This window comes from Aulonocara sp. 'chitande type north' Nkhata Bay, linkage group LG19 (assembly GCF_057382095.1).
Source record: "Aulonocara sp. 'chitande type north' Nkhata Bay isolate Kocher_YH1m ecotype deep benthic linkage group LG19, A_spYH_male_GT1.1, whole genome shotgun sequence".
Classification (NCBI taxonomy): domain Eukaryota; kingdom Metazoa; phylum Chordata; class Actinopteri; order Cichliformes; family Cichlidae; genus Aulonocara; species Aulonocara sp. 'chitande type north' Nkhata Bay.
The window spans coordinates 8,763,833-8,774,902 of NC_141362.1; the positions used below are offsets into that span (position 1 = coordinate 8,763,833).

An 11,070-nucleotide genomic window follows, 5' to 3' on the forward strand; every position below is an offset into this window, starting at 1 on the left:
TCAGTAGTGTATTGTAATTTGTTCTTTTTATTTAATAATAGAGTCCACATAATTATTACCAGCTACACCCACCATGGGAGAAACTGGTGAGAGAGACCATCAGGACCAAGCTGGGTTTCCTGGGTCTAGAGGTTTGGAGAAATCCAGATGTTCTGTTGACCCACTGAGAGAGGCATCATTTCAGAAACATCAGAAGAACTGAAGTTCATCGCAGGGATCAAGGAGGACCTCATGATCTTCACCACCAGCTCCCTTACAGAGAAATCTTCAGAACTCCACTGTAGGCCCACTCCAGAAGAGACCTTTGGTTTGTTTAATGTTATAAATACTTGGACTGAACTCTTACATAAAGATATTATATTCAGTCTTGTAGAAAAAAAAAAAAAAAAAAATATATATATATCTATATCTATATATATCTATATATATCTATATCTATATATATCTATCTATATCTATATCTATATCTATCTATCTATATCTATATCTATCTATATCTATATCTATATATATATCCTCATCCTCTCTGGTCACTGGTATGAATGACTCTGAATTATTTTGTGGTAAATAACACACTATTGGCAAAAAAAAAAAACACAGTGAAAGAATTCCAGATCACTAGTTTTTAGTCATCAGGTTTTATTTAATTGTGTCAGAGAAAATCTCATGTGCTCTTCCTGTGTCTGAGTGCATTCAGTGTTTAAAATAGAACCTCTGCAGGTCTCAGATCAGCAGCTTTCTGAAACACCAAACTGCTGATATGTAGTGACACACACGGTTACATGGGTGATTAATCCTTTTGACTTTTTGTCTTTAACTTTATCAATAAAACAGCTGCAGCTTTCACTGACAGCACATGTGGTACTTTAACCTTTGTACTGTTTTTTTTTTTTCATCAGTTAATTCTGGAGTTAACATGAACATGTTGGATATCTGTCTGCTTTCACTGGGTGGTACAGAGGTCTGAGTCTGAGGGGAGCTCCTGTAATCACGAAGAGAACAGAATCATCACAAACTGAAATATAAAGTTTATCTCTCAAATATGAAATAAAGCTGATCCTTCTTGGTCCTCACAGAGTTCTACTCTTGCATTCTTTCAGTTCTACAGTTCTGCTGACATACGAGCTGCTTATTAAAAAAGGCCAAAGCCTTATATACCATACATACTATATAAACAACATATATAAACAGATTTTCCAATATAATATTTACCTTTGAGTTGTTGGTGCTTTGTAAATGGAAATCTCCAGAGATGAGAAGATGGAGCAGGTTTAGAATAGAATAGAATACAACTTTATTGTCATTGCACATGTCACAGGTACAGGGCAACGAAATGCAGTTTTTAGTTTGTAGTCCTGGTTCAGTCTGCTCCTGCATTGTGGTCACTGACATACAGCAATGTTAAAGCTGCTGCCTGAGTACTGAAAAACAAATAATAATGCTACAAATTATTTCTCTTAAAGGATGTAAGCTGTCCAGAGTGCTGCACATATAACTTTGTGACCATTAACATGAATTCAGATTCGTTTTTTTAACCTGAATATTTGAAACAAACTCTGTAAATATACATGTATATTTTATATATATATATATATATATATATACATACAGAGGTTTTCACAAGTTTCACCGTGATTGCAGCTGCCAGTCAAAGCTGATATGATGACGTTGCACCCCAATTTAAAAGCATTATAGCAGTAATTAGAATCAAACTTATGGGAAAGGAGACCCCTTGAATATAAATGATGATAAATATTGATAATCAAAGAAAGAATATTTGCTAAACAAAAGTTCGAGGAGAAATTTGTATTTTATCCACTAACACGGAGGAGGCGGGGTTTATGACTTATACTGCAGATCTATGTTGTTTGAGGGGAAAGCTGTCCGCGGCGCTGTCTTTGGTGGACCTGTCTGTCTCCGTGTCTTGTGGGCCGGGTCATGACACTTCAGGGGTGGGTCTCCTTCAAGAAACACGCAGCTGGATTTGTGTATCTAGCATCCCGGAGGCTGGCGGTTCCCAATAACTATAAGCACGTGTGTCTTTTCAGTCAGTCTGCAGCTAACATGGCAGAGGAGGCGAAGAAGCTAGCTGCTTACGCCGCCGTGGATAACCACATTCAGGTACAGCAGGTTCTGTTACCGTTCACTCTCTGCTAGTTTGTCGCTTACTATTAACAGGATTTGAAACAGCAGTATATAGTCTTATCTGCGTGTTTAGATAACAGCGTGCTAGTAAAGTTGGCTAAATATACAGCTAGAAGACCAGCTTAGTGATTTGTTACCGTTATCTAACTTGCACGGTTTGGAAGCGAATTAGCTGAGTTAGCTAGCTAACTTTGCTTAGCATTAAGCAGTGCATGTTACATGTTGCAACACATAGTAAGCCGCTAGCTAAGCGGTCGCTGTATTTGACAGAGCCGTACACTGCTGATTTAACACGGCATGACCGCTCACCAAATGTCACATTAAAGTCTCTCCGGTATCCATTTGGGCCGATGATGATGATGATGATGAGGGGCGTCCATAATAACCTTTTACTGTTGTGCAATTACGATTTGTATGTACACTCCTGCACCTCCGATCGCCTCTGTGTTCAGGGTTTAGAAAGTCAATCTCATGAAGCAAAACGCTGCTGAGCAATACAGAGCAAACAAGTCTGCTTAAGAAGTGAGCTGTCTGCACGTTGGGTTGAACAGAAGAGCCCAAACCAGCAGGTCTGAAGCACGTGTCCAGGCTCTTCTAGTGGGAGGGGCTTAGATGAGACAGGAGAGAGCTTTCTACCTGCTGAAACCTAAAATCTTGGTATCTTGTGTTTTAGTCATTAGTATGCCAATACATGAATTAAACACTCAGCAGTCCTAACAAAGTAGATGCATGATATGATCATTGTTATTATGATTGCAGTCAATTAAACCCTTATGCATCTTTTGATGTTGTTTGTTTTTCTCCACACATCCTCAGGATATTTAGCCTCACTGCATTTGTTTGACTTTATTTGTGTTTTTCTAGAATAATCAGGTTGTTGGTGTGGGCAGCGGGTCAACTATCGTCTACGCTGTGGATAGATTAGGTGAGGGAAACCTGTACGTCAGAAGATAATACACCAACTTTGAGCTCTACAGGAAGATTTGAAGCTCTGCTCCAGTTGTGACACAGAGCACAGTTTTTTTTCTGTCTTAACAACACAAGCAAATTCCTAAATGCAGCACCATTTGGGTCTTTATTAGAATTCATAAAATAGAAGCACTAATGGCCCTTGTGTTTTATCCCTCTCTCTTCTAGCTGAGAGAGTGCGTCAGGAGAAACTCAATATTGTTTGTGTTCCCACCTCCTTCCAGGTTGGTTTGCATATTTCACAACAGTGTGGAGCAATATGGCTTTGAAACATCATTTCCCCTTACTTAAAACTGTGTTTTTCTTTCCTCTGTGCTTTTCTTTTGTTTTTTTGTCCCACAGGCTCGTCAGCTGATTCTACAGCATGGCCTCACTCTGTCAGATCTGGACAGGCACCCCGAGGTATGATGAGCTCATTGGAAATCAATCTGAAAGCCCTGATTTCCTGTCTATCTCTACTTACTATCAATAAAAATAAAAAGGGGGCAAAGCCCAACCAAATAAATAAAACATGATTGGGAGAGCTGACTATAGCATTTTCTACATTTAGGGAATGGTTCAGGAGTTTCTTTTGTATATACCGGTATCTGTGCTCAGTGGTCTGCTTGCATAAAAAATCACCGCCTTTGCTTTTGCAGCTGGACGTGGCAATTGACGGAGCAGATGAAGTGGACAAAGACCTCACGCTGATAAAAGGTGGAGGGTGAGTACAGTACAGATGTCTGATTGCAAGCAGCATCTGTCGTGTTTTCTCTCATTCATCCTCTTCTTCTTCTTCACCAGTGGCTGCCTGACTCAGGAGAAGATTGTAGCCGGCTGTGCTAAACATTTTGTTGTAATTGCCGATTACAGGTGTGTATCAGTGAACCTAAATGTCAGATGTTAGAGAAAGTGTGGTTATTCAGAGGTGTAGTGAGCTTTTAAACATGGCCTATCTTGCCTAAGAGTTAAGGCTGTGTTGACATGCTGTTTTGAATGTTGTATGTTTCCATTTTCTTAGCAAAATATAAGGAAATGAAAGCGGGTAGTTCAGCAGCAATGTTCCCTCTAAGCTGCACGCATGCGCAATTGCGCACTGCTGGCACGCTCTTTGTGCACAGAAAATCTGCGTTGTGCACAGGAAAAAAAAAATCTACGCTTAATTGAAATTAAAATTAATACGTTAACAACTCTGTTTTGCAGTGTAAGTCAATAAGTGACTGGCTGCTCCCGTATGGGATTAGAAGATGCCACCTTATCCCATAGTCCAGCCAATGATGCGATTCACATTCGTATATACGCAGCTAATCAGCGTCGTTGACAGGCTATGACAGCGTCCTTATGTGCCGACACCGGTGTTTTAGTTAGCGAAGCGGCTGATGTGGAGTGAAGCCACGTTAATGACAACGTGTACAACCATTGGAGATGTGAGCAGGACGGACGGAACAACTGACGGGAAAAAGTGTGGACTTTATACCAGTTTTTGAATTGTGTTGATCGGCCACGTAAAACCAGAGTTATGATAAATATATATGCAATGTTTGGTTTTCTTCCTGAATACTGTCGTTGTTTATATTTACTGCGGGAGGAAATGGTTAAAAACTGCGTTTTATAAGGAAAACGCTCGAAAGCCTATGAGCAAAAAAACCCCACCTTTTCCTATTGGTGGAAAAATGTACCATGTCGACCAATCAAAAAATGACATGGCAACATTGCATTTAGTTGTTTAGGAAGGGGGAAGTTTTAGGAGTGATGGTGTGTTTTGAGATGTGAGAGATTTCCGACATTTAGCGCAAATCTTGTGTAGTTAGTGTGTAGTGTAGTCACTAGTTTTGTTGTGTGTGTCAGAACAATGAGGCGACTGCTGAGTGTTACAGGTGTTACAGCAGTGATACATCTCCTGTTGTCAGGCCTGCAGGTATCAGGCTGTTGTTCTCCTTTATCTCTTAGTGGACAGAAATTATTTTTTGGAGTGGCACAAATAATTTGTGTGGCATCAAATTTGATGCAGAACAGCTGATTGTTCTGTAAATAGTTTGAAATGTTTATTTAAAAAACGCCTTGGCTGCATTTTTAGGTAAACAGCTGCAAAAACTTTGTTTGCAAAACTCAGTTACTTTTTTGAAGAAGTAACTACATAATTAATTGCCCAACATTGGTCATTATATACTGCATTTTGCAGAGAGAGAGTTACAGACTCTCTCCCAGACCACAGACTCGTAATACAAGTCAGTTTGATATAGATAGATATATCTATCTAATAGTGTTAACATACTACACAGATCATGAACAAGATTTTTATTTTCATTGTAAGTGGGATAAAGTAGTCTAACATAAATGTAAATGCTGTAATTTGATTATTTTAATAAACCGTGTAACTTGGATGGATTCGATGCTGGCGTGACCACAGTGCACACGTCTGCTGTTGCTCACAGGGGTCCAAGGGACCGCTCAGGGAGTTTGTGTTCGCTCAGACACATGAAAAATTAGAGGGAACATTGCTCAGCAGTGTACTTTTTTTTTAAAACCAGGGTTGATTAAATTACTCTGTTACAACAGAAAAAATGAACTGCACTGGACTTAACCTGTGCATGATTCCAAACATCCACCATATAAACCTGACCCGACCTTTAGGATGTACAGGACATGAAAAATTATTCATATGAAGATCTTGACTATCTGGGTATAATTAAAGGTGCACACTTGGGCTTTTTAGGGTGATGGGGTCTGGCCACCCTGCCAGGCAGGTGAGTGGTGTGGAAACCCATGTTTGCAAATTTAACTTGAATCTATTAAAAATCTTTGGACAAGTTTAAATCCAGGTGACTTTGGCCTCAGGAACCATGTAATCCTACTGTTTATTAAAATATCGTAGAATTCAGAGATCTGTTGAGGTGTCATTAATCGTTATGTTTTGGCAGACGGTTCAATATGATAGGAAAGTGTGTTTGTAGCGTTACCGTGTACGAGTGCTTGTAATTCCAAGACAGCACCAGTTTTACCACAGCTTTGAACCAGTGATGGAAATGTGTCCTTTCATTCTAAGTAAACTGACACTCGCTGCTGCCACATCAGCTATCACAGCCACATCGGGTACCAAATAAGACACTTTAAGTATTAAATATTTGTATTCATTTTCTTTTACTAAAATAAAAACAGGTTTTAGACTGATCTGTATCTATGTGAGGATCATTCGTCCAGATTTGATTCGTTCCCTTTCTCCACAACTCCAGGAAGGACTCCAAAGCTCTGGGCCAACAGTGGAAGAAAGGAGTTCCCGTTGAGGTTATCCCCATGGCGCATGTTCCCGTCTCCAGAACAATAGCCAAGCGTTTTGGAGGCGAGGCTAACTTAAGAATGGCTGTCAGCAAAGCAGTAAGTGGACTGACTCTAACATCTGTGACATCTCAGCTGCACCTCTGTTTCATTGCTCACAGCTTTGCTTTGGTTTTCCTCCTGGATTTTCATTCAGTGGTTCTCAAACTTACCATTGAACTTTTAGCGTTAATCAACAGTTAAAAAAGAATTTAAGTTTAAATTTAGCCATAGGCTGTGCATAAAAGAGACATTTCAGTGGCAGCATATTGGTTAATAGCCTTTGTTTGCTTCTGGGGACTTGTGCCTGTTGTTTGTCCCGACCAGACTTCCATAGGTGCTACACCGCAGTCACTGAGCCCCATTTTCTACTTTTATTAGCAACATTTTAACCCTTCCCATAAAACAGAATCAAAAATGCTGCCGTGTATATCAGCCTGATGTTGCCTGTGTAGCTGGCCTCAGTGTAAAAGGTGATTTTACCCTCTGATCATCTCATTTCACTTATCCTACCTACTAGTATTTTTATCTTTAAGTGTGTCCAAATTGAAGGATGTGATGATGGATGGTGATACTGCCTCATCAGTGACAGTGAAGCATTACACTGGGCTTCACATGAAGGAGTTGAACCCACAAACAATAACCGGGACTTTACATTTTTCTATATGTCGTTTACTGAACTTGGTGAAGCGAGGAGCACATAGTTAAACGGTTTTTGAGTAACTTTGAGGAAGACTTAGTGCTGCTGTGGACCAGCTCATTGGCTGCAGTGCCTGTAGTGTCAATCCAGTGCAATTAACTAACTGCGTGGCCTCGTGAGTCGGCTTCGTTAGAGGCTTGTGACAACTGTGTGAAACTGAGGAAAGTTTACACTGAAAGCGGAGGGCAAAGCCGCCTACACAGGCGCCGTAACTGCCTCATTAACACTCTGCAGACTTTAATGATTTGCCTCCTACTCTGTTCTTTCAAATGAACAACATCCAGCGAGAGACGGGAGCCTCTGTTTATTATTCCAGCTCTTAATGTTTTCATTGCTCTTTTTTTTTCTCTTTTTTTGTTTTTCCTTTTTTATGCTGTTGAGCCTGGAAACTGTTTTGAGTGCTAATGAGTGGGACAGTTTGTTTACTCACAGATCCTTGACGATCAGACATGCTGTTATTTAATTAAAACTTCCTTTATAATCGCGCACGATCACTTAGTAATTACATGTGGCAGACCACACTCGCGTTTTGTAAACTGCTAAGGAGAACAATTATATTTCCAGCGCCTGAGATAACAAGCTTTGTGTGTGTTCCCGTACTTTGCTGGAGTGACTGGGTTATGTATTTGTGGCTTTCAGGGTCCCGTGGTCACTGATAATAGCAACTTCATCCTGGACTGGAAGTTTGAGCATGCTCAGAACTGGAAGGAAGTGAACACTGCAATCAAGATGATCCCGGGTGAGGAGCTTGGGGCGTGTCTCATTGTTGTTGTAAGTATATTGGTCCATCCATCAGTGTTCAGAGTGCTCAGCCTGTCTCTGTGTGCTTACAGGTGTGGTAGAGACCGGGCTCTTCGTAGGGATGGCCGAAAGGGCCTACTTTGGCATGGAGGACGGAAGCGTGCAGGTTCGAGATCCTGCGGTCAACTGAGTTTTCCACCATCAACACAATCTCTCTCTGCTCATCTTTCCGAATGACCTCACCGCTCCCACAAGTGCCATAGTCTTGATTTCCTCCAGGTGCCCTACTGTTTGGGTTGAGCTGCACCTCCTGCAAAGCAAGGCAGTTTTCACACATCTCACTAGGATCTCACTGAAGATCACTTGGTTTTCTCATCCTGCTGGTGGTGCTTCAGAGTTTTAAAGTGCCTGATGAGTAAAATCAAGTGCGTCGCATCTTCTTTCTTAGCCTGTAATGTCCCCAGTTTGTCTTCCCGGTCACACTGGGAATTTTGGCTCTTCTGCAGTTAGCAGGTTTGACAGAGTCTCTGCAGAGTTGTGGTTCTCAAGTATTAAGGTGAACCACTGCAGTGCTGCACAGCCAGATTAAGGAGTGCCTTGAGATTTAAAAAAAGAAGACCTTTTTAAAGGCACATTTAAAAAAAATAAAATAATAATAAAATAAATATCATAATTATATGTCAAAACATCTGCTAGGCCGACAAAACCAAAAAAAACCCTGTAAGCAGTCAGCACTAGTCTCCCTGCTTTTGGAGGGATGGCAAGAACTACTAATGAATATCCCAATTTAAGCAGCAAGAGGCATAAAATGATCTAGTGCAGCTATGAAGCCTCTGGTAATGTGTTACAAAGATGCACAATATAAAGGTGGAGTGTAATGCAAGTTTCCTTGTTGAAGAAGCCTAACATGACACAACAGTCCTGAATGAGGACAGACTGGGGAAATATATGTGGTTTCCTCTGAGGTTTCACAACTGCTCCTGTAAAGTTAGACTAATCATTGAAGGTTAAAGTCCTCAGCCTCGCTGTTTGTCCAGGAAAAAAGCAAAACTAATGCACGTACACATCTCCTTCCTCTGTCTCTGTTCTTTTTGTGCCTGTATGTCACCTGCATGACCGTTACTTATCCTTTACACGAGTCATCTGGACACTGAACGCCTCCCACTAACGTAACTTGAAGTAGGTAATGATGGTAGACAGCCATGCTATTTAACTTTGGCGTGCTGTAGATTATGTAAGTTTCACTAGAACCATGAGTACATTTTGTGTCTTGTAATACCAAAGTAATAGAATGTTCTTTATGATTCAAGTAGCAAAAGTTAATACATTTTCATAGTTGAATGCCTTTAAAATATTTTAGTTTAAGACAAAAGCGTTGTCAGTGTTGGTGAAACTGCATCTTCGTAGTTCAGTTTATAGCATGGAGTCTGTCCCTTGAAGAAATGATCCCTTATGTTATTTTGTGGCCAAGTTACTGTCTCTGCCTGCATCAGCCATCACATGTTGTTCTTATGGTTTTCAAATTCAGCCGTTCCTTCGACTTTACTATGCCTTACACTGTGGTTTTATTTTTGTGAATGTGTTTGTTTCAATGTAAAACTCTGAGAGACTCTGGACATGGGCAGAGCTGCGAAATTCAAGATCAAGTCATGCAAATGCAGTCAGTTGGCAAATATGTTTAAAAAAAAAAAAACACTGTGAAGTGCACACACTCGGCTCCTGTTCTAATGTTATTCCAGTCTCATAAATCAAATTCAAGTGGCCTGGAGATGAAAGGTTAAGCAATCTGGGAATGTGTTTGGAATATTTTTGCACCAGCATGGTATTTTTCTCCATTCTTTTCTTTACCAGTTGACTGTGATTATTATTATTTTTGCTGCAAAGGTTCTAATTTCTTTGTCAATACAGGACCAAAATTATAACTCAATGTCTTGTTTTATTTTTTTGTGATTTAGTGTGAGCATACTTGTTGACACTTATTTCCCTTTATTTAAAGCTATTAACAAAATAGCAAATTGAATAATAGTTAAAATATTAAGATGATATCCGTACCAATGTGTGATTTCTGAACATTATTTGACTTTGACCTTGTCAGTCACTGTACAACAGGTATACAAGGAACAAAATTTCATTACAGTTGGTGAAATATTGTGAAATATAAAATTGTATAGCAGCAGAAATCCTGTAACATGCGAGGGTTGGGACAACAGAGCATGAAAGAGGGATGAGGATGCAGTGATGATGTCTGTGCCTCGAAACAAGCAGCGCTTGGGTGCAGTGTCTTAAATGGAGGGAAGGCGAGCCTCAGTGATTTTCTTCCACCATCCTCGCCTCTCTTCAGTCTTCCAATCAGAGGTACTGCAGCAGCCACTCCACACATAGATGCAGCTGGTCAAAATGCCCTCTATGGTACCGCTCTAGAATGTAGTGAGGATGGGTGGGACTAGGGGGGCTCTCGTCATCCTGCGCAGGAAGTGCAGCCTAATGTTGTGCCCTCTTGACCAGTGACACCATGTTCAAAGTCCGACGTTCAGGATCAGGTTGTTGACTCCACACCAACTGTTATACCACCTCTCTGTAAGCCAGGTGGTCATCCCTGATGAGGCCCACTGCTGTTGCATTGCCCGCAAACTTCATAGTGTGGTTGGTGGTCATGTGTCAGTCATCAGCGTGAACAGCAAAGTGCTCAGAGTGGTGTTTTCCAGGTGTGCAGGCTTCAGTAAAGAGAAGAGGAGATGGTGTCCTCGGTGGAGCAGTTTAGTCACTAGGCACACGGGAATGAATATAACAAGCTGTGCTCGAGTTTGTGCAGAATGCAGGAAAGTACCACCCTCCTTTTTGACCACAGGGAGGCGCTAGATATTCAATCTGCTTGGTGTACTTAAGGTAGTTTAATGCCAGCACAACAAAATGTTCTATATACAGATTATGCGCTAATACCCTTATGTACAATACATAGCTAAATTCGTCTTTTGTATATTAAATGCTTTGACATGTTTATAATAACTTGTGTAATATATATTTATAACACAAAATGTTCTGTAATGTCATGGAGAGCTTTGAGCTTTTCGCCTGTGACTTGAGTTATAGACATTATGTCATTGTTATCTCTGTGTAAATGAAACTGAGAACGATAACTCGTGACCAGGAACTGCACCGATCTTCTATAGCCACGTTGATGCTTTCATGTTGGCTGTCTTGACAACAATTCATGAATGACA

The 11,070-nt window shown here is 40.5% G+C and overlaps 1 protein-coding gene across 3 annotated transcripts; it reads left to right on the forward strand.

Moving 5' to 3' along the window:
* Window positions 1-1,843: 1,843 nt before the first annotated feature.
* rpia (ribose 5-phosphate isomerase A (ribose 5-phosphate epimerase)) lies at window positions 1,844-10,798 on the forward strand. Of its 3 annotated transcripts, XM_086273855.1 has the most exons (10): window positions 1,844-1,952; window positions 2,049-2,121; window positions 3,010-3,070; window positions 3,283-3,338; window positions 3,457-3,516; window positions 3,753-3,817; window positions 3,898-3,966; window positions 6,327-6,468; window positions 7,748-7,847; window positions 7,942-10,796. In XM_086273855.1, the coding sequence occupies exons 1-10, from the start codon at window positions 1,939-1,941 to the stop codon at window positions 8,037-8,039; spliced, it is 738 nt and encodes a 245-aa protein (XP_086129981.1). In that variant the 5' UTR covers window positions 1,844-1,938; the 3' UTR covers window positions 8,040-10,796. The 3 variants fall into 3 exon arrangements, with proteins under 3 accessions (XP_086129981.1, XP_086129980.1, XP_086129983.1); XM_086273854.1 differs by having other exon boundaries at window positions 1,859-2,121; XM_086273857.1 differs by lacking the exons at window positions 3,010-3,070; window positions 3,283-3,338 and having other exon boundaries at window positions 1,859-2,121; window positions 7,942-10,798.
* The last annotated feature ends 272 nt before the right edge of the window (window positions 10,799-11,070 follow it).